At 38.1% G+C, this 24035-nt stretch overlaps 1 protein-coding gene and 1 long non-coding RNA gene across 3 annotated transcripts in view; both read left to right on the top strand.

Annotated features, from left to right (window-relative positions):
• Positions 1–5911: 5911 nt before the first annotated feature.
• twist1b (twist family bHLH transcription factor 1b) lies at positions 5912–6930 on the top strand. Its single transcript, XM_047361485.1, has 2 exons — positions 5912–6613; positions 6776–6930. Exon 1 carries the CDS (start codon positions 6064–6066, stop codon positions 6571–6573), a length of 510 nt encoding a protein of 169 aa, XP_047217441.1. The 5' UTR covers positions 5912–6063; the 3' UTR covers positions 6574–6613; positions 6776–6930.
• Positions 6931–8364: 1434 nt separating this feature from the next.
• The window catches only part of LOC124865527, a 31077-nt gene continuing 15406 nt past the window's right edge, over positions 8365–24035 (top strand). For both annotated transcript variants that reach the window (XR_007037615.1, XR_007037616.1), the window contains exons 1-2: positions 8365–8707; positions 14241–14296. This is a non-coding gene — a long non-coding RNA (uncharacterized LOC124865527). The remainder of the gene's footprint in view (positions 8708–14240; positions 14297–24035) is intronic.

Genomic DNA, 24035 nt, shown 5'->3' with positions numbered 1-24035 from the left:
TTCAACCTGGGACCTTCTTGCTGCAATAGTGCTAACCAATTATCCTCTGTGCAGCGCCCACACCATTTAAAAATTAATTGTAATGAGGAATTTAAAATGCATATTAAAGAAGCAAGTTTAAGAAGTAAAAGATATGTATCATCAGCTACAAAGTATTATTCACAATTCGCCAATATTTGATGATTTCATGATTTTGCTTGTAACCTCGGAGAAATGAAATGACCCTTAAATGAAAGAGGGAGCAAATCAAAAGAATTCAGTCAGTGATTGTCATATCATTGTCTTGAACTCAAGTCACTTGCTTATTTCCTCTCCAGCCTACTTATTGTGAGACATTTTGCTTATACAACCTACTGGAAGGTTTCTGGTTTAGATCTGTCCCCTGACTTTGCTAATTACTTTATTTTTACAACTGTACTTTTAACAAGGTGACTTTTGTCTTAAAGATTGCAAAGTTTTTTTTTATTAATTTCTCTGGAAAGCTGGGTAATTTTTGGCCTACTAAAAAGTTTCTGCCAAAGCATATTTATTTTGCTTGATTTTTTACAATAAGCGAGTTTCAAAATTGTCTTGAATTTGATCTCTGGTAAAATTTCTTGGTGGCAGGTAGCAGATGCATGAGCAGCCAGGACAGAAAGGATCCTGTAACAAGAACATTAATTTGTTAAGTAGCAAGAATGCGCTGAGGTTTCTGACGATAAATTTATTAATTTATTTATTAGAATATATATTTTTTTCTTGTAATTGCTGTGTATTTAAGGGGTGGCGTTTGGCAGTAGCTGCATTAAAAAATAATGCTTCATCATTAAAACCCCAAAATAATTTAAAGGTGATGCACATGAGTGTATGTAAACTTCTCACCAGAACCGTAAGTCACTTTTAGGAATGGATAGCATTACATACATTATATTAAGAAATTAATTATTTCAAAGATGGAATATACATTTTTACTTAGTACTGCTAACGGTTATAAATCTGCTTTTTTAATATGCCTGTTTTAAGGGACTATTACTCCTAAAATGCCTCAAACAACACATTTATTTGCAGGAGTAAAACTTAGTTTCTACTTTTCATTTTAATTTATGAAGCAGGCTCATTAATCTGTCACATAAACTTTTAATTTGAATATCCTGTTATCTGTTATTATGCTGAGATAAGAGTGAGGCCATGCTTACACATGGTGGTTGAAATATCCGTTTCCTTACCTGTGTTGTTTCAGCAGGTAGAGAGTAATGAGATCAGCACCATGGACAGAGGCACAGGACAGGTGTAGTTACCTGAAGGAGACTCGAGCTGCTCATTTTAGCATTATAAACAACAGATGATTGCAAGTTGTAAACATTTGAAGATTACATTTAACATTTAGTTTGCAGTGATTTCCATGAAGATCATCAACAAGAATAAATCAGATGAGGTTATAATCTCTTCTGGTAAAAATGTAAAAGCACAGATGTAAAATGAAAGCTTAATCAACACTTAAACAAGCCTGTGCTTCTCTTAGAACAATACCTCTCTCTGAGGCCTTCAACAAGATGTAAATGGATGTTTCACTGGTGTTGTGACCTCTGACCCAGAATGCCCCCTGCTTCCTGAGCCAGATGCTGTTCCTGTGGACCACCGTCTTGTCAAACCTAAACAAAGTAATCCTCCACTAAACAAGATGGATATTGTATCACCAGCCTTGTAAATGCTGCACACAGAGTTCCTCTTTTCTCATCTCTGAATGAAAATACTTGTGGTGAACCGTGTCCTCTGGATGCACAGAAACATATAGACTTTAGTTAACAGCAATTTATTGGACATTGTTACATATATAAAGCGTGTCCTGTTGTAGGCAATTAGTAGCTGAGATGGAGATAAAGGTTTTAGGCATTTGAATCACAAAAGAAAAACAAAAGAATAAGAATTGATTTTGACTGGATAACTCTAATTTGTGAAAATGCTTTGACCAAAATCAACCTCTTGAAGCTCTCGCTTTATGTTTAGGGTCATGGTCCTGTTGGAGGCTGAATGTCCACACTAGTCTAAAATATTTGACCTCTAACAGGTTTTTGTGATAGATTGCCTTGTATTTAGCACTCTCCATCTTCCCATCAACTCCAACCAGCTTCCCTCTCCCTGCAAGCACAAAAGTATACCCACGGCATGATGCTGCCAACAGGATGTTTCACCTTAGGGATAGTGTGTTTGGGGTTATGTGTAGTGTTAGATTTCTGCCATGCAGAAGTTTTTGCATGTAAGACAAATTTTTAATTCAAAGCCAGGACATTGCTGCTGGAAAACTGTAAACAGGACTTCTTATGGCTTCCTGTTAACAATGGCTTTCTTTTTGCTGCACCTACATGACTACTGCTTGTCCTGTGATTAGATGCTCCCACCTGAGCTATGGATTTTTGTAACTCCTCTAGAGTTACAATGGAGCTATTTGCTGCTATTTTGATTAGCACCGTTAATGTCGTGGTATGTTTGCAGTTGTACTGTACTCTTTTCAGTATGCTCTAGAAAATGATGAAAGGTGCTCTGTGAGACGCTCAAAATTGTAGATATTTTTTTATAATCTAGCTCTGCGTTAAAGTACCTCACAACTTTATCCGTCACTTGTATGGTGTGTTCCTTTGTCTTCATGATGCTGTTTGTTCACTAATGTTCTCTAACAAATCTTTAATGCCTTCACAGAACTGTTGGTTTTATACTCCACAGGTAGACTTTAAGTAGTTACTAGACTTCTGAAAGCAGCTGGCTGGGCTGCGTATTATTCAAAGGTATCAGAGTGAAGGATGCTAAATATAAATGCCTGCCACTGTCTTCAGAGTTTTGAAAAGAATATATCTTTGTCCTTCTATTTCACAATCATGCACTACTTCCAGATGGTCTATCATAAAAAATTCAGTAATTGACATTAATGTTTTTGCTTGTTGTGTAACAAAACGTGAAAAATTTCAAGGGTTGTAAATATTTTTGCAGATCATTCTGGTTTAGATTAGTAAAAAATCAAACAGTGAAATCCAACTGTCTGCAAACGATTGTCATGGTGTGGTATTTCAATGTAATATTTGAAATAGAAATTGAAATAGAGATGACCTGTTATCTATAAATATATAATTAAGGTTGAAGGAACAAATCATCTAAAGATAAAACACAAACGCTATGATTTATTGCTTTAGGAGGCCTAGTGGGTCCCAGAAACTTTGGAAAGGAAACAGGGGCACAGGATCACAGATCCTTCATGATGCTTACAGTAAATTTGAGACACTTTCTACATTTTAATGTTTTCTTTCACGTCAAGCAAACCCAAAGTCTTTGATCCTGAACAGCTTAATCTTGGTCTCATCTGAGCAAAGCACACTGTTCTAGTCAAAGTCCTAGCAAAGTTGAGAGCTCCACATGTTTATGTTTGTCATGGTACAACAGAAAAGACAATTTTCTGCCATAACTATGACAAAAGATCCAACTCCCTCTCCAGTAGAGAGCTTTGGAAATTTTTTTTACCCTCCGTCAACATTTTTCTCTGTGTGCATTGTGGCATAATAAAAAGAAGTTCCCATCCAGCCTATAAACCAGTGGTTTAAATAAGTGAACCCCTATGTCATGCCATCTTCATACCCCAGGAAAAAACAAATGTATTCATTATTAGTTATTCGTTTAAAAACTATGATTTCTTAACATGTTTTCATTTATAAATAAATATAGTCAAATAAAAAGTTGTATTTAAAGAGAGTAAAATTATTAAGTTTACTTGACTTTATGGCTTTTTACATATGTAAAGTAGGAGAACCAGTAAATTTGTCCAAATCTGAATATTTTATCTTCTTTCCATGATAAAATTATTTGTAAAAATGATTTACAGGTTTAGCTCCAAAAATCTAAATATCTTGATTTATTCCAATAATTCACTTTAAAATGTGTGACTAATATATTGCATAGAATATTACAGTGTGAGTGATAAATCTCAGCTTTTAGTTTTATTTATTTATGAATCGCAGCTAATGAAAATCCAAAATTCAGCTTCTCAGAAAATATTAATATAACATCTGACGAATAAAAAGGATTTTAATGCAGAAACACTATGTCCTACACAATCATGGGGAAATCTGTCTATCAGACAGTCAGTGACAACCTCCACAGGGAGGATAAGCCACAAAAGGTAATTGCTAAAGAGGCTGGCTGGTAACAAAGTGCTGTTTGCAAGCATATTGCTGGAAAGTTGAGTAGAAGGAAAATGTGTGGTAGAAAATGTCCACAAGCAACAGGAATATGTGCAGCCTTGAGATAATTGTGAAGCAAAGATCATTTAAGAGACTGGAGGAGATCCACAAGATGTGAACTGAAGCAGGAGTCAGTGCTTAAAGGGCCACCACACGCAGAGATATCCAGAACATGGGGTCCAACATTCCTTGTGTAAAACTACTCCTGAATCAGGGACAAGGACACTGAAGAAAGTATCAAAACCACATTATGCGGCAAAGGTATGACTGTGACTATGTTTGATTGGCCAACAAACTTGCCTCACCTGAGCCTCATGGAGAATCTATGGGGTATTGTCAAGAAGAAGATGAGAGACACCAGACCAGAAAATACAGACAAAGTGCAAAAAAAAAACCTACCCAGGCTCCATTGATACCCCAGTGGAGCCTTAGCTGATCACCTGCAATTCATGCAAAAGAAAATCCGACTAAGTATACAGTGCATATCCTTTAATCAATAAACTTTTCAGTAAGTCTGCAGTTGTCCCAATTGATTGTGCATCATTTTCTGCCATAGTTTTCCCTTCCACTGAACTTACCATGAATTTAAATGCATATAACACGTATGAATGACCAGATTTGCTAGCAATGACCTTTTGTGATTTATCCTACTTGTGTGGGGTGTCAATGACTGCCTGATGGACAACTAGAAGTCAGCAGTCTTCACTGTGAATGCATGTATCATAATAAATGTTACTGATTTTAACTTACAGGGGTTGCACAAAGAAACTGAAACACCTGGTTTTAGAACACAATAATTTATTAGTATGGTGTAGGGCCTCCTTTTGCGGCCAATACAGCATCAATTCGTCTTGGGAATGATATATACAAGTCCTGCACAGTGGTCAGAGGGATTTTAAGCCATTCTTCTTGCAGGATAGTGGCCAGGTCACTACGTGATACTGGTGGAGGTAAACGTTTCCTGACTCGCTCCTCCAAAACACCCCAAAGTGGCTCAATAATATTTAGATCTGGTGACTGTGCAGGCCATGGGAGATGTTCAACTTCACTTTCATGTTCATCAAACCAATCTTTCACCAGTCTTGCTGTGTGTATTGGTGCATTGTCATCCTGATACACGGCACCGCCTTCAGGATACAATATTTGAACCATTGGATGCACATGGTCCTCAAGAATGGTTCGGTAGTCCTTGGCAGTGACGCGCCCATCTAGCACAAGTATTGGGCCAAGGGAATGCCATGATATGGCAGCCCAAACCATCACTGTGCAATGTGCAATCAATGAAGACTGGCTACCAGGCTGGTCCAATTTAGCCATGAAACCTCCCACACTAAAATGACAGGTGTTTCAGTTTCATTGTCCAACCCCTGTATTTATTCGCTGGGTAAGTGAATGTTTAATTCTCATTAGCTGTAAATCATAATCATCTAAATTAACAGAAACAAAGGCTTATGCATTACTTTGTGTACAAAGAATCAAGCAATACATGAGATACATTTTTCATCGCCTAAATATTTTTGTGATATTCAAATTTATTAAGATGCGCCTTCAGAAAGTTTAACAAAGAAACTGTAGCTTTGTGCGGAGCGTCTCTGCTTCTCGGATGTTCCCGCCCCTTAATCCGCACATTTCAACATCTCAGCCAATCCTGTTCTCCCTAACAACAAAAAAAGTTTACTCCATGTAGCCTATAAGAAGTTCTTAAGTTTCTCAACTAACAGAAGAGTTTTTTCCTTCCAGGAACCTATTTATGGATTTTTTTGCGGAAGATTTTCAGGTGGACCATCTCCCTGACTTCTCATGAGAGGGGAGTGAATTCTCGGAGCCCTCTCTGGCCCTACGTCTTCTCAGGTGGGAGATGTCTGAGGAAAATCTGGGGGAAGAGTCGGGAAGCTCCCCTGTCTCTCCTGTGGACAGCCTGAGCAACAGCGAAGGGGAGCCGGACAGGCAGCCGAAGAGAGGCAACGGGAGAAAGCGGAGGACGAGCAGGAAAAGCGGGGACGACTCGGACAGCCCGACCCCGGGGAAAAGAGGGAAGAAGTCCGGCAGCAGCAGCCCCCAGTCTTTCGAGGAGCTCCAGTCGCAGCGGGTCATGGCCAACGTCCGGGAGCGACAGAGGACCCAGTCCCTCAACGAGGCGTTCGCGGCTCTGCGGAAGATCATCCCCACGCTGCCATCGGACAAACTGAGCAAAATACAGACCCTGAAACTCGCAGCCAGGTACATCGACTTCCTCTGCCAGGTGCTGCAGAGCGATGAGCTGGACTCCAAGATGTCAAGCTGCAGCTATGTGGCTCATGAGAGACTGAGCTACGCTTTCTCCGTGTGGAGGATGGAGGGCGCTTGGTCCATGTCTACATCTCACTAACATCTGGAGCATTTTTTTATTATTATTTTTGCCCAAAATGGTACGCTTATGTTTTGTTCCACTAATATGCATGACCCAAAATTAAATAAAAAGGCTTCTAATTATTGTGAAGTTTTAATGCAACCTAGAAATTCAGTTGTTCGGAACTTAGTTTGCGTTTCTGCAAAGTTTCATGTCGAATAACCCCTTGTTTAAATTACAGGTGACTGCTGAATCTGCTTATGAAATTCTGAAGGGACATTCTGGAGTCCAATGCTGGAAACATGGGATCACTCAAACCAAAGACGACTATGAGGCTTTGCATGCATGGGGACCATTATATATATATATATATATATATATATATATATATATATATATATATATATATATATATATATATATATATATATATATATATATATAAAGGAGAGAGAGGAGCTCGATGGCCGGGGCCCCATGTTGATGAGCTTCAGTGTTGTTGACTAGGAATGTTGGAAACATATTATGTAGTTTTTCATTTTTTCTTTACTTTGTTGAATGCACCCATTTGGACTTATTTCAGTGAAGATCAAATTGCATGACTGACGGCTGACGTTGTGGAGCTAACCTATGCAAAAAAAAAAGAAAGAGAGGAAAAAATTTCAGAATGCATTTATTTATTTATTGGTGAAACCTGTTACCTTGAGAAATAAATCCTGTGTCTGGAATGGAAAAGAAGTAAAAAAAACAAAAAAAAACACATTCCATTTTTTTATATTATCATGTTGTTTCTGTAAATGTTTGTATATTTTTTGCAATAAAGAAAAAGAGATGGAAGGTATTCACTTTGACTCTTTTTTTTTTCTTATTCAAGTTTTTTTCTTTTCTTATTTTTTAAGTAATACACTGAAATTTACACAGAGAATATAAATCATAAAGCTTTCAGGCGAGTGTGATGTGAACTATTCTTTCACTTGCATACTTCAATTAAATCTAATGGCATCACCGTGCACTTTAATGCACCAATTAGGTTAAATGCATCCATTACTCTTGAGCAAAAAAAAATAAATAAATAATAACAATAACTTGAAAGAAACGCATTGTATGTTAGAGTTCCAAATCTAAAAATATAAATGTTATGTTTGTCACAACTTTTAAAAAAAAACAGTTTTACTAAGAACACTGTTGCAGAAAAAGTTCCCTGCTTTTACAAAGATACTTTGTAATAAAGGTCCGAAAGCCTCTTCAGTTTCTCTTCTCCTCGCTTTGTTTATACTTGGATTAAAGTCTCTGCCTGCAGCTCTCCAATATAAGTAAGTTATACTAAGGTCATGTTAGCCTGTTAGTGGCTCTTTTAGCCTCTTGCTGAACATCCAGGAGCTTTATTTTATCCTGCCTAAAAGTTTTTAGCAGCAGTAGGCCTATTTTTTTCTGTGTGAACCCAGAGATCCGCATGCGCAACACCCTTGACAAATATGGCACTCCCGATTATTGTCAGTAAATAAATCTTTCAGAGCCCACTGTTATCGCACCGTGATTGATCTCTGCTGATCTGAGAAAATGTTCCTTGCTGTCCAAATCAACGTGTGCGCGCGGCTGTAGGTGTGTAATTGGCTCGCGAGGCATGTATGGAATTCCCAGATGTCTCTGAAATCCAAGAAGGCCGCGAAGGTGCGGGCTGGGAGTCTGTACGTGAAGGCACAAACACAGAGAAAGCACACGGACGAGGACTGAGAGAGCGGATGGGAATTTAACTGATGGGAAAACATACACTTTCCTGGCCGTTTCGGTGGTATAAACATTTTTCGTTTTAAATCCATTTTAAACGCAGCCCCTCGTGCAATGTAAAAAACGTCCCTTCCCCTTCTCTCAGAAGAGAGGAGTTGGCAACTGACACGATGCAGAGGCGCAGAATGAAACCTATTTAGAACAGATGTTAGTATTTTTAAAAAAGTCACGTGAAATGAGCAGATGTTCAGAGTGTGCAGAGGCTCGCCGTGCAGCGCACAGCTCTGCAGAGAGAGCTCCGAGCTGTTCGGTTTCCACACCGCGGCCCTGGTTCTGCAACATTTAAAGCTCCACATTCACATAATCTGAGCAAATTCGAGATTGGAGTGGACTATAAAGGGAATATCTCCAGGAAACAACCCGGATCTGACTGGCTTTTTTAAAGGTAAGCTGGAAAGAAAGAAGAGGTAGAATCTGCCGCTGCTCATGGCTGTGAGGGATGAGGGACTTGCTTGTTTGTTTGGCTGTAAAGCAAAACGCGCAAATGAAGGACAGGATGTTTTTAAAAGAATCCAACACTTCAGGGTCCTGCTCCAGTCAAAGTCTAGTGCAGCTACTTCACAGGGTGTGTGTGTCTGTGTGTGGAAGAGGAAGGAGGCCCTAAAAGGGGAGAAACGGGGCAAAAATTTATCATCCAACCTTTCAGGAAAAGAAAATGCGTGATGCATAGAGCCTGACGCACACTACAGCAGAGCTGTCAGAGATAGATGGTTACCTAAATATCACATTTATTTGAAAAACCCAACATTTTTATATTTAAAAGAAAAAAATATATTAAACTTTAAGGTTCTTTGTTAAACCACAAGTGTTATTATTATTATTATTATTATTATTATTAATGACGCATAACTTACAAAATATCAGCGACAAATATTTTGTACTTTTTTCCCAAAAGCAACTTATTCACAAGTATTATTAGAAAATAACTTTAACAGTTCAGAAATCTCAAGTCTCTTAAACAGATTATTAACTTTTATTTATTTATTTATTTATTTATTCATTTATAGGAATTAATGTCTTTATGATTGCACCCAGCTGGTGTATGAAGCAGGTGTAAAGCACATTGTGTGGACCTACCGATTTGTCATTTTGAGATTCATTAAGAAATATAAAATAATAATAATAAACAAAAAATACTATATATATTTAATCGTTTTTTGTTTTTTTTTTACTGTTGTTGTTGTTTTTTCGGGGGGGGGGGGGGGGGGGTTGGTACTTGCAGTTAACAAGGGAGGGATAGTAGATATTTGAGAAATTGAGCTGCAGGAAAAAATGCTCCTAAAAACAGATGAGAGGCTAAACAGAAACAGACAGCAACAGGGCAAACCTTCTCTGTTGATTGCTGGATAAATTACCAATGTGATAAAACAGGTGTATCCTGTTTTATTAAACACATGAAAAAAAAATTTGTTGTTCACAACAAAACGAAAAATTTAAAACACTTAAAATAAGTTAAACAAGCTACACCACTCTCACTGAAATAATAATAAAGTTTTAAAAAGTTTGTCTATACATGTGCTGCCTTCAGTGTTTCCAACTGAAACTATTTTGGATAGAAGATACAGAAAAATGAAGAATAAGTATCCACTTGGTTGTAAATCAACACTAAAAAATATCCTGCAATTTCTGTAGTCCTGTCCACCATCGACCATCTGACCTTTGCATGCTTTTAGATTTGAAAAGAGTTTTAAAAGCATACTTGTATATATCCTAACATATGGTTTGATATGGGTCTTTCTTTTGATCTAGAAATAATGCTTTGCAGTGAAAAAAAACACAAGTTTGATTTTACATTTAAATATAAGCATTCAAAGCTCATAAATTGCAAACTGCTGATCATATAAAGTAATGACACGTTGTTGGATAACTTGACTTTGTTGTTCAATCCCTTGGGGTGTGTGAGTGTAAAACACTGAATAAATTAGCTTTTTTAAAATTTATTGTATTTATTTTTGAAAAATTACTCAGTTTAAACAGTTACATACTTAATGCTGTGGAAAGTTTTATCACTCGTTATATGGAGGCGCAAGTGTATTTCAGAATCTCATGGGTCACACCTATTTTCGAAAAAATAAAGTTGTTATAGGAACCCAAAGAAAAATTAACTGCAATACACATGCAATTAGTCTGAAGATGATTTATTTGTAAAAACATTTTTCCTATCTTTATATTTAAAAGTGAAGGTAATGTGCAGTGAACACAATTTATGCAAAAATGTGAGAATAAACCTTTAAAAAGATATGACAGTCTGTTTGACCTCAAAACTATTTTGCCGAATAACAGAAATGTTTTGTTGTTGTTGTAGTTCAGTTGCTTATTTTACTTCAGACAAAGTTAAAATAAATCATATGCCTCTTTTTCTGTAAAAGCAAAACTTGTTTCAGCCTCTAAAATTTGCTTTTTAGAAGGGAATTGCCCAAAAACTGACCAGAAACATGAATTAAGATGACATTCTATGTGAGCCAATGTAAAACACTTCAAAACCTTTGTATAATAAGCTTGCCTTTGCGACAAATGATTGCACACAAAATTGAAAAGATAAAATCTTACGATTGTTCACCAAAAGCAAAACAAACAGTTTCGTTAATCAGAAAAATTCCAAAGCGTCGATTTAAAGGCTGGTTTGAGGCTTGTCGTCACACGCTACGCTGAATAAATGAGTGATTTCATCTGTAACTGTAACAAGTCACAGAAAGAAGCACACAGGTCATTAAAAAAGTGACGGCAAGATTCTGGTATGTGACCTGACTGCATCCAGGACGTCCAAATGACACAGAGCTTGCACCTTGTGTTTAACCTTTATTTTGTGTGATGTGTGCCACCCAGGCTGCAGAACAGACATGGATCGGTGTATTTCAGAGGTATACACAATGATGTCACGGACAGGAAAGGGGCTGGAAAAAAGGCTTGGCACCTTTAGGAATTGGCCAGATCTCTCCTCCCAATTGGCTCAGCAGATACGCTGGAATAATAAACAGGCAATCAGAAGGCAGCATGAGTGTACACAAAGGCATTGAAAAACTTTGCAGATAATAAAAGCAGATCTTTCACTTGAGGGGGATGATTATTTGTGCTCTTCAGTTGTCCATAAATAAAGGGCCCCTTACAGGAAGTATAAACATACAGATGAAGTGGAGTCCAAAGCAATGATTTCAAATGTTTCTGTTTATGTTCAATCAGGACGTGGTGGAACTGTAGTCTTGGTCTTAGCATGAAACACAAAGTAGTGTTTCCTGAGGGAATAAGTAGTGGTTGGAAACTGAGCTGTATAAGTCATAAAATACAAGCATCAGTCCTTCTATACACAGATTAAATAAAATGGTAAATGGCCTGCACTTTTCACTAAAAATCAGTCGTTCCCCCATTTATACATACATTCACCATCATCATCTGACCACCATCAACAGGCAAGGCATGTGAAGTGTCTTGCCCAAGGACACAACGCCTGAGACAGACAGATCAGGGATTCAAACCAGCAACCCAGCAGTTACACAACGAACACCTACCACTGCCACCACCGCCGTTGTTATGTGAAAGTTTGTATCTTATTCAAGGTCTCTTAAATTCTAGAATATTGTAGTGATCAGAAGCACATGAGAATTGACCTATTTTACAGTTTACCACAACAAGCTCTTGTGTGAAAGTCTTTATGACCCTAAAGTGTTATAATAAAATTTCTTCCCCAATTGCCTGCAAATGTATATATCTCGTACACTTTTGATATAACTTTATCATCATAAAATATCACATAAAAAGGGCTGCACGGTGGTGCAGTTGGTAGCACTGTTGCCTTGCAGCAAGAAGGTCCTGGGTTTGATTCCCAGCCAGGGGTTTTTCTGCATGGAATTTGCATGTTCTCACCGGGTACTACGGCTTCCTCCCACAGTCCAAAGACATGCCTGTTAGATTAATTGGTCTCTGTATGAACAAGTGTGTGCATGGTTGTTTGTGTGTTGTCCTGCGATGGACTGGTGGCCTGTTTAGGGTGTACCCCTCCTCCTGCCCACAGACTGCTGGAGATAGGCACCAGCTTCTCTGCAACCCACTATGGAAGAAGCGGTAGAAAATGACTGACCAACTGGCTTTTAAAATGATCCAGAATTACCACATAATTAGTCAAAACATTAAATAGTGAACAATGCTGAGTCTTTTTATTCAGTACAAGGGTTATTGTAGCTTGAGAGCAGCTGATTTCTGTGATTCTGTATTCGACATTAAAAGGATCAGTACCACAAGAAGCCTCGTCCAATAGGCCAGAACTAGAACTTATCCTTGTCAAGATTTTCATTGTCATTTTTGTTTATTGTACTCTTTTCTTACCTTTGTTGTACTTTTGTATGAAGTTCCTAGTCAGTTTTGCTTTATTTTTCCCCATACATTGATATAATCTGCATCCCTTACTTTGTTTAGGAACATTTTCTTTGTTTTGAATTTGTTTCCAGAGCAATCCGAAGTCAAATACTATCTAAAAATATTAGTTTAAGCCAGAAACACCACTGGTTGTGCTGATATTTCTATGCTGGCTGAAATGTGAAACTGGAAGGTCAAGAGACCTTAGGTGTCTTAAACAATTTGAACTCCTCCATCTTTGTTTTGCTTTGCTCCCAAACTTCCCATGCCAAGTTATGGTTTGATATCACAACCCAAAATCAGGCCACAACCCTTCCATAAACTTCAGAGAGAGGTCAAGAAAACCTTTGATTAAAGTTAGTTTAGATAATATTTAAATGTTCGGGGCTTTCTCAGAAAACTCTTCCTTTAGACACATAAATTGTCAAATCATTGTTAGGATATCTGTTTTATTTTGCTTTTATGTTTCTCTTACTAACTTAAATCCATAGGAAATAAGTCTTAGAGTGACCGATAATAACAGTAATCCATGATTTTGTTTAATTATTTTTATTTGTAAATATTTCCTAAATCTCCTTATTGCTTATTTAAATGTGATACTGAGTCATTCACTCTAATAGGTAAAGGATTGATCTTTCAGACCTGATTTTTGACAGATTTTCACAAAAGAATGATTCTTTATGTACATGAATATAAACTATTATAGCTCTAAATCTGCAACATTATTGCCACAAATAATTATCCAACACAAAACCAGCAAAAGCTTAAAATCTAAGTGGTCTTCTCTTGAATGTGAAATCATGCAGAGCACAATCTCTCTCTTATTGAGGCGATGGAGTAAAACGTGCAGTCCTTGCATATTGCCCCCAGGGGTTAACAGGCCTCTAATGATCCAGCATCCCTGTTCCTGTCCCTAAAGGCGCTCGACTCCCTGGGAATTAATCCCATTGCCTTCATTAACCTGCTGGCCCACCAGCCCCAGCAGCAGTGAGACCCAGGAGTCTAATGTCATGCTGATAATTGATGTGTTGTTACCTAGAGTTACAAAGATCTCCTTATTCCCATTGTGTCATTTTAACTTTCCTCTCATTCAGATAATTAGACTCCTGGCAGGGAAGTGGCATCATGGGGAAGCGGGGAAAATCAAATTAGATATCAGTGGAAAACTTTGTTGCTTGTCCATGTTGATGTTCGGGTAACAATGAACGTTGAATAAAAAGTCATACCAAAAAAATACGTGATAATAAAGATAATATTAACAATAAATAGCGGTTAGTTAAAACAACCCCATGTGTTTAACTAACTTTACTGATTTGCAGTAAATGCACAACACAACATGCCCAGCTCGAGCTGTAAAGTCAAAAGTTGCATCTTCTAAGATACAAATACGTGGCGTTTTTATGTTCCTTTAGGTACGTTCAGAATCTCTGTTTTGAGCTCCTCTAATAACATTCCTTAAAATAGAGCTGTGACCAATACCTGATGTGTAGTTTTTAAATAATTTTTCTCCTGGTTTTAATCTTGTGTTTGAGTTTTGACTCATTATATATATTTTTATCACATCCTAGGAGGAGTTTCAGTGAAGGATGGAGACCCCTCAGTCTACTGATAGCAACACTTGCAGGTCAGCTGTCCAAAAAATCACAGGCACATCTGCAATTTAAGAAACTGCTGTGTTTGTTAACAATGAACAAACAACGTGCAGAGATTATGAACTCTGTATTGCAAAATTTACCGGCAATGTCGATTGTATTGTTTTTTAAAGTTGTCGTATCAATGCTAATATGATGGTGATTGTGGTTGCAGATGTGTTTTGAAAATGGCTTTTTAAAATTGTTACAGCATGACCAAATGTTATTGTAAATAACTATGTTTGAAAATTCCTTACATAAAACGTTGGCTTTTTTACGTATGTGGAATATATATGTATACAAAATGAACATGAAAAAATCCCTTTAAAGATGTTTAAAATAACATCCCAGCACAGTTCTGAAGGAGGACACTCCTGTTGTGAAGCCTCTGCGATTTATCTCCTCTATCTGCATGCTGTCAGGCTGCTGGCCTCATCCTTCTCAACACATGACCGGCTGTTTGTGACCTTAGTGCTAAATCAAGTTCAAAGAGGACCACTGGTGTTTGGCAGATAGTTTTACATGAGGGGCAGGGGCAAGACCATTTGTTTGGGCAACCTCTGGCTCCCTCTTTGATTCGCAGCTATCTGTGACCCCCCCTGGCAAAGCGGCACCACTTAAGGCTTCTTTATACAGACTGATAAAATCAGCACCACAACTGACTTTACTTTCAGCCACTGATTCCCTAACTATATTATTTACTGTATGTTCATATTTAGCTGAAATATTCACAAAATTGTAGGAACTTCCAAAAGTTTTCATACCTTTTGAACTTTTTCCACATTTTGTCTTTTTGCTTCTGGAAACTTCAGTGTAGTTTATTTGGATTTTACCTAACAGATCAACACAAAGTAGTGCAAACTTTTACAAATAAAAATCAGAAAAGTATGACATGCATTTGTATTGAAACCTCCTTACTTTGATACCCCAATGCCTTTAAAAGTTCCCTATTTAGTAAACAAACTCCAACAGTGTGTAATTTAATTTCAGCATAAACACAGTTATTCTATGAAGGCAGCAGATGTTTGTTTGACAACATCAGAGAACAAACTGCATTAGGAAGACCAAGAAACACAACAGACAGATCAGGAATACAGTTGTGGAGTAGTTTTACACAGGGTTATGTTAAAAAATAATATCCCGTGTACTGAACATCTCGCAGAGCTCCGCCTTAACTGACAGGCTGGCCGGGCAAGGAGAGCATTAAACGGAGAGGCAGCCAAAATCTGTTGACGAGCCTAATATTAGTCGTGCACTCCACAAATCTGGCCTTTATGGAGGAGTGACAAGACGAAAACCATTCAAGAAAGAAAGCCACAATCACAAGAGATCAAAATTGAACGTTCTAGATGTAGGGAAGAAAACTAACACTGCACATCACCATGAACACGTTATCCTCACAATGAAACATGGTGATGGTGTCATTATACTGTGGGGATGAGTTATTTCAGCAGTGACAGAGAAGCTGGTTCAGGTTGATGGGAAGATGGATGAGGCTATATGCAGGGTAATCCTGGAAGAAAATGTGTAGGGGGCCATAAATATTTGGGACTGCGGTGGAGGTTCACCTTCCAGCCGAACAACTAAACATACAGCCAGAGATAGAATCAAACAGTTTAGATATAAAAGCATATTAATTATTTAGAGAGAAAATCCAGACCTAGATCCAGCTGAACATCTGTGCCAATAATTTAAAACTTCAGTTAACAGATGCCCTCCATCCAATTTGACAGACCTTGAACAATTTTACAAGGTTGAGTAAAAATCTCAGTCTCTAGGCGAATGACCTCCAGCTGTAATCCCAGCTAAAACGTATTTACATCACACGTTTAGATTTTTATTAGAACAAAAATTATTTTCCTTCCATTTCACAGTTATGTGCTAATTTGTGTTGGTCTATCATATATAATCCTAATAATCCTAATATCTCAAAGTTTAAATAACCTCACCAGTTTTAGATTTATTCTACATGTTATGCCAGATTAAATTGGTGGACATTTTTGAAGTATATGAAAGAGAAAATAAAACATACGTTCCTGATTCAGTAAACCAAATTCTCATGTTCAAAGGCTGTCCCTATCCTATTTTGTGGAAATACACATATTGTAGCTATAACAAGACATCAGAGGCATCTTTAATCTTTCACGTGACAGCAGCAATTCACTTTCCAGCCATATTTTGCTGTTTTTCAGTCAGTCTGGTGCTGGAGAACATTTTCCAGAGAAATGCACGTGTCTTTCCACCAACGACAACTGAACAAAACTTGAAACCTGTCAAGAAAAACAGACCTGTGTTTGCTTTGCATTGCAAGTGTGTTATCACATTAAAAGAATAAATAATGCATTGCGATTTGATGCCTGTTGCTCTTGGGTAAAACTGAACCATTAATAAAACATGCTGATTCAAAAGAGTCTGATTGCTTCATGCATTTTTTAATATAAAATATGTATTGTTTTATATGATGTGGAGCTTTCATTTAAGATTCCAAGCAAACAAAATGTAACTGAAGTGTTACTCGGAATGGAGGACATTTTAAAAACTGAAACTCCCTCATTCATTTCCCTGACCTTTAACACTTGCCCCAGAGAGATGCAAATGCCCAAAGAACATAATGGCTCCCTTCCTGTGTAAAAACCAGGTCCGTAAAAGAAGATAATTAGAGTTGTCATGACAACAGGGTCCAGCGGGCTGATGGAGCCGTGTTCGCTTGCAGAACTTCAAACGGTATCAAAGCTCCACGGGCTGGTACACGAGCTCTGGTTTGAATTACCGACTAACTTACAGCGTCTCTCTTCGAATTCGAGATCAATACGGAATACCCCTCCCTTCCACCTCCACCCCCTGCCTTCCAAAAAAAATGTCAGAAAAAGGGAGAAAAAATGGCCCAGTTAGTTTTGGTCCAGACATACACAGAAATCTGGGTTTCATTAGAGACAATTATCTTATCTGTTTCATCTCAATGCTGCCCCAAGGGTTGGCAGGCAGATCGCTGAGCTCGGTGCAGTTTGGGAAAGCCCACAGCCAGCCAGAGGCCTGTGGATCAGGTCATTAAAACACTCCTGCCCCTGCTGCTAGTGATAAAATATTTTCCTACTTTTGTAAATAGATTTTCTTCTTTCAACCCCACAGGACACAAAAAACAGAACTTTTCTTCTGTGGATGTCCAGGGATGCTGAGGAGTCAGCTAAAACTTTGTTGGCTTTGCTCTAAGGAGGAGCTGTGTGAGTTTGTCTTTATTCGCAACATATAGCTGTACTTCATCATCAACACGGAGCTGGCTTATTGCGCCTCCCAGTCGACTTGTTAAACCTCGTGTCTTGAAACGCAGCACAGACACCTGTCTAAGCAGCTCTGTTGCAGTCTGTTCTTCACTGAGAGATGTGAAAGCATCGTATAGAATTGAAAGCAGTTTGTTACACCATGCGACTAATACAAATCAAACATAGACTAGGGTCAAACCATTATGTGACACAGGGAAGGTGGCAAAAAGCTTCAAAACACAGCGAGCATATTTATGTATGGGCCTTTCGGTTTAGCATGCATGTGTACCAAATAGATGGAGCCTTGTATTTAACATGTATTCGGGTTTAATCTGTACACATGCAGAACAGTGTTCCCCAATACAACTTTCAAAATATTCTGACCTCCCGCTATTTGGAAACATTATGATTTCACAGTCGACTACAGCTACGGCGGAGAAAGAACCTGAATTAAACAACAGTATTGTTCAACAGTGGTAAGGTATGTTGCCATCTATGTTGTAATGGCATCACCAGTATGTAAACAGGACTATACAAAGTAAACTTGAAAACCCATCTAAAAGTAGCATTCAAACAGTTCTGCTAAAGAATCAGACTGGACTGAAACCAGAACAGTCCTAAACCTGATCGTGTTAAGTACCAACAGAAGCCTGCACAGCCTCAGCTCTAGCTCTTGAGGTTTTTTTTAGACATTATGTTCTGATGGCTGGATGAACTTAGTACTTTCGACTTTTGAACAAATGTTAAACATGGACCTAAACCAGTTTAAGACAAGCAGAGGAATAAAGCTGCAGCTTTATACATTCTATTACATATAAGCTTCTCTCAGACAATGGTACAGGTAAGTAACTGAAATAACATCTCAGATGTGTTCAATTTATATGAAAGACAATGTTATGTTTAAACAGAAGCAGTATTTTATGAAAGAGGAATATCAGCCTCACAGTGATTTAAAAAAGGGCCACAATTACAAAATAATTTTAATGGGCTGATTTTCAATCAAGATTTCAGCCTCATTTTGTTTTTTCACGACAAAAAGGTTTTTGTCACAGCCTGTCAAAAAAACACTGACATAAGGAGCTGATAGGAAACAACATATGTTTATATTAAATATAAATATATGTTTTGTATGTTATCAAGACTCGTAGTTAAAAAGAAAGTCGTGTTATAAGCAACATTATCAATCAGATGTCAGGAGATCCCAGCACATGAGAGAGGAGTGGTATATGTCACATCCCCTGTTTCTGATTCTGGTTTAGTTCAGAGGTGCAGGGATGCTTCCAATGATTTTGTTAAAGACTAAATACACACAGTTAACATTATACAATCTATTTCTTACAAATAAATACCAGGAATGAATTTTCAGTCCTGCTAGGTATTTTGAGGAAATCAGAAAGGAGGGCTTAGGTATAGTTTGGCTCAGAAAATAGTTATTAATTTTTAGGGAAGATATCCTTTGCAGCGGTTTAATAGTGGTGATGGTAAAAGAGCGGAGAGGGGCCCTTTGGAGGACCCTAGAGCTGTAATTGAGAACCCTCCTCATCAGGGGTGAGGGATCACATAGTCAAGGATTTCCCTTCATCACAGCCGAGCCTGTAAATGTGGAGGACAGCACAGGTCAGCACAGCCGCCCTGCTGTGTGCCGTTACAATGGAAAACAACCCAAAGGCTAAGAAAAACAGATGACGAATACAATCATACAAGGTGTTCACATCAAGGTCAGTCATTTTCAGTGATCTGTCTCCATTCTCAAGGTTCCATTTTCCTTAACAGTTGAAAATAGTCAATGTACTCTAGAGAAAAATCACTCCTGAAGTCAGGACATGCTCTAGAGATTTCTACTGAAGCTGTTGAGAGATTCCAGCCCACATCTATTGCAAAGATATGTTCTTTCCGGCTCTTTGTTGTGTGTACCCTGCCAATGGAATCTAGCATCCTCGTCAAGGGGAAATTTTATGACTTATTAACTGTCAACAGTTCGTAGCCTCCAAGGAGCCATTAAATGTTCTCCTGCGGTCACGCCAGAAATGCCAGTGTTTGAGTTGGACTCTAAATGTTTTTTGCCCTTCTCCACCCTGTGTACAAGTGAAGGAAAGTACTTCAGTTTCAACATTAGATCGTTGTGTCAAGATAAGAATAATAATGTGTTTGCTTTGTTTTGAAAGTACAAAAGGAACTGTGTGGATTTATGGACCATAAACACAGTTTATCACAATAAAGAGAATAACTTTAGAGCAAGAAAAAGAGTAAAGGCTACACACCCTAAATATTTGCAGGGTTGCGTCTTTACAACATCAATACATTGGTGTAATAATAGAATATTTTTCAATGTCTATTTTTTTCTTATGTTGAGCATCACCATAGTTATATTTGCACATGAGAAATGGTGTCAGCAGTGAGACTAAATCATTTATCACCAGCCAAAAACAACTCGGATGAATAATTGAGTCCAGATGTGGTTGATTCAAGCTAGATACCAGGGTTCATTTCCTGTCTGTGCTCTGTAAGACAACCTATTACACCTCCCGGGCAGCTGCTGGGCACACCGGCCCCGGCAGGAGTGTCAACACTCCTCAGGTGTCAGCACAAGAATCACACAAAAAGTAGACAAACTGGTCTAATCTTTTTTAAGAGAACAATGCAACACTGACGAACACCAAAGGGCTATTAACAATGTACTGCTTTTAAAGCAGTGTTCAAAACCCCTTATAGAAAGCATGTTATTAACTGCTGCCGGAATATTCTGAAAACATGTGGTTAGGTGCTGTATAGCGATGCACAGGGAAACCGGCCTGAATCGGTCAAGATAAAGCTTTATCGGCCCTGTAACTGATTAGCTTAAAACTCAAAAATCCAATTTTTTGCTGAGTTTGTGCACAACTTTGAGAACATGAGCACTAGACAAGAATGAGACAAGAACACATTTCTGTCATATTTTCAGAATTCAAATGTTTTCCAAACAAAGTAAAGGTTTAAGGGTAGCCAAAATCATCATAAACTGTGTTTTAAAGACTATCAATCAGGCTACTATAATTTAGTCCAAGTTTGAATACTCCATATAAAATCCAGTTTTCAAAGTTTTCTCATTCTAAGGTTGTTCAAATACCAAACAAAAACTAAACATTGAAAATACTCACTTTTTGTGTTTTCACAAATAGAAAAAAGATTTTATATATGACAAACTGTGTCAAAACTGCATCTGACTTCAGTTTAAAAAGAAATACTGTGATGTTTAATATTGCAAGATTGGGTCACCAGTGCACTGCAATGACAACATTCTTCTGTGTGGAAGCTGTTATTGAGGGAAGAAGACTTCAAGGTAGCTATTTTTCATATCAATGAGGTTTTTGAATGAACTCTGTGAGAGCATAGTGATGTAAGAAGTTATATGTCAGGACATAGCTGTGCTTAATTCAGGTTGCGAAAATGCAGGAGACCACGAGACATTTAGCAGATAACAGAAAGGCTGAATTCAACAAAGCTGCTTCGTTTTATTCTTTTGAGCTCTCGGCTTTTGTCTGTCACAGAACATGATGGACTTGGATGCATTTGACAGCGTCTGAATATACTTCCTTTTTATTGGTAAACACCATTGTTTCTTACATGAACAAACAGAAATGTTTAGTTTATTGAAGTTTTCCAATGTGTGTTTACTCCAATATGTTTTAGAGTTATCCACTTTCTTCTCTGTATCCATTTGTTCACTAAATTACACAATAAGATATGATCAGCTGGTTTGATGAGACCTTTTAAATCAAACTCATTTGACTAGAGTAAATACAACCTCGATGTACATGTAACAAAGTTTGAACACCCATGATTAATTGGCAGTCAAGTAAAACTTACAATCTCTGTGAAAACATGCATGCAAATATATTATTAACCTGCAGAGTCATTTCAGAAATACATGAATTCTGATTATTAATAAGATCCCAACTATACACTGCAACATAAACAGGCTCTGTGAAATGAACCAAAAGCATATAGAGGATGCAAACATTAACACATTTTACATAAACATGCCTGCAGTAGCAGTTCTCATGTTTATTTTATACACTAAAAGATCTGGGAGGCCATAACTCTTGGTTGGCCTTAAAAAGCCTTTTCTTCCGGACCTTTGGGACCATGTGGACACAATTAGGTTCCCTGACTCGGCTATGCAGGTGACTGATACTGGGTGACCACTCCTCAGCACCCGAGCATGTGCTAATGAAGTAGTTTCCTGGTTGTCTTTTTTATGAGAAAACTGATTCTAGTTTTGCACCCAGTTTTTTTCCCCAGAGGCCTTTATTGCAACTTTTCTTTAAAAAGTTCATTGCATCTGCTGAATGCCTTTCAACGCTTTCTTTTTAAAACATTGCCATTGTTTTTTTTTTCATTCCTATAGAGACCTGGTTTTCCTCAGCTGTGAATTGAAATGAACTTTGCAATTCGCAGGTGGGACCAAACCTTCTGTCTTGCAAACTGAGCTTTGTTATTCTCCCTAAAACCTGGATCCATCATTTTCAGCATGAAATGCGTGCCAGTTTCAAAACAAATAAACATCAGCCGAGGAGGTTTCAATGAAGAAAATCAATCCATGAAAGGATGTCAGAGTTGTTTAGACGAAAGGGTAAATAGTGAAGTGGAGTGGCCTACACACTTTAATGCAGTGTTTACACTGTAATTAGTCTTTGCAAAATGAGATTCCTGACAGAGAGCTCTGAGACAGTGTGGCATGATAAAATAAACTGCAAACAGAGCTGTTTCAAGAAATCCTTACTGGACCATAAACCAAAACGGCTTCGAGAGACCACAACCACTCTCCAATTTTCAAAATGGGTGGTCTGGATTTTCCTTCATCTCTCCGACATCTTATGTTCTCCCTCTTAATCTTATTTATCCTGCTCATTTCTTTGCATTTGTGTTGCATGTTCTTTGTTTTTACCTCCTTGTGTTTGTCACTCAACTTCCTGCTCCCTCCCACCCTAGGGGAACCTTGGTTGGAGTTCCGACTTCAGACTCATAGCCGATGACACAAGCCAGGAGCAGGAGGTTGGGGGGACTGAAGCTCCCTCTAAACTGTGTCACTGTCCACCTGAGCAAACAGACTGTGGAGAAGCAGTGGGAAGGAATGGAAGGGTGGAGGCTGGTAGGAAGACCAAGAACCAATTGGTGCGGGAGGACTGGCAGAGTGACAGCAAATGTACAATAACATTAGTCTTCCGCTTTGGCCAGAGTGAGCTCTCCTTCTGGACTCATCTTTGCCTTTTCGTATTATTCTTCTGGGTTTTTTTGTACAGAGCCTCGTCCAATGGAAACACATTCCTGTCATGCCTCACTGCTGTTCCCTGTTTAGATTTCTCATTACAAACAGCATTACACGCATGGACTGGAGCTGGACTCAGCACAAGCAATGAGAAGGCCAGGGACCTCAGTGCTGCACCACCTCTGGTCCAGAGATAAAGGAGATTGGTCCATCACATTGTGTCAAATAGCCCCATATCACAGATTGTTTAGGTCAAGCATAATTTCTAAACACTTTTTTCCCATTCAATTGTCTTTAGGCTTGTAGCTCACAATAGTTATTGCAATTTTTATATCTGAAATTGAGAAATATGTAATAAACAAAAGAGTGCAACTGGGAGCAGGGCTGCTGAGTTATATGTCACAATTATTTTGGTCATAATTGAAATTAGAATTTTTTTTTAATAACAATTACTCATTGAATTTGGAAGCACACTGCATTTATTGAGTAGACACGAAGCTGAGGAGACCAAGGCAGTCTCTTCATCACTGATCTTTCAATCTAAACATTTTTGTAAAAGTTGGACAAGCTCCCATATTGTCTAGAAACACCCACATTTTAAGGTCAAATACTAAAAATATTTAGGTTCTTGAGTGGATTTCTAAATCTGCATTTTGTACATCATAGGGGAAGCACAATGTGGCAAAGGAATTTAAATAATTTATTTTTTGTATCAGTTACAATGTGTTTGTGATTGTTTGGAGATGAAACTGAAAATGAAATACAAAGTTGATTAATTGTACGGCCCTAGCCAAAGGTCGCAGAAGAGTGATGGCAATAAATCCGGATTCGGAAACTCTGGCAACAAAATATATTGCAATGTCAACTCAAGACAAACGTAGGGATAGCAAAGTGAAGATTTGCATGGTGATTATCCAGTGAGGGGAAGGACGTCAGGAGAAAGATTTTTGAGAGCAGTGACTTGGAGACTTAGCAAACTGGCATCCTTCAGAGTGATTTAAAAGCACTCTGCGCTATATATCTCCACAGCAGGAAATGTCTACTTGTGGCAATGTCCATAATCCAAAACACAAAAACTGACTAGCATTGTTACTCTATTGCCCATGGGCGTCAATACCCCCATATCTTCAAACAACTGTGTAACCAGATTACTTTATATCAGCAGGCCATGCAGTGATTGCGCAAGTCTCAGTTTTCTTCACATAATCAGCTGATGTTTTACTC

This window comes from Girardinichthys multiradiatus, chromosome 3, assembly GCF_021462225.1.
Source record: "Girardinichthys multiradiatus isolate DD_20200921_A chromosome 3, DD_fGirMul_XY1, whole genome shotgun sequence".
NCBI lineage: Eukaryota > Metazoa > Chordata > Actinopteri > Cyprinodontiformes > Goodeidae > Girardinichthys > Girardinichthys multiradiatus.
The sequence above is the reverse complement of the archived record's forward strand: the minus strand, read 5'-3'. Positions and strand labels throughout refer to the sequence as shown.

What these genes read in the sequence shown, in the direction of transcription:
- twist1b (XM_047361485.1), top strand. Translation starts at nt 6,064, where the DNA reads ATGTCTGAGGAAAATCTGGGGGAAGAGTCGGGAAGCTCCCCTGTCTCT.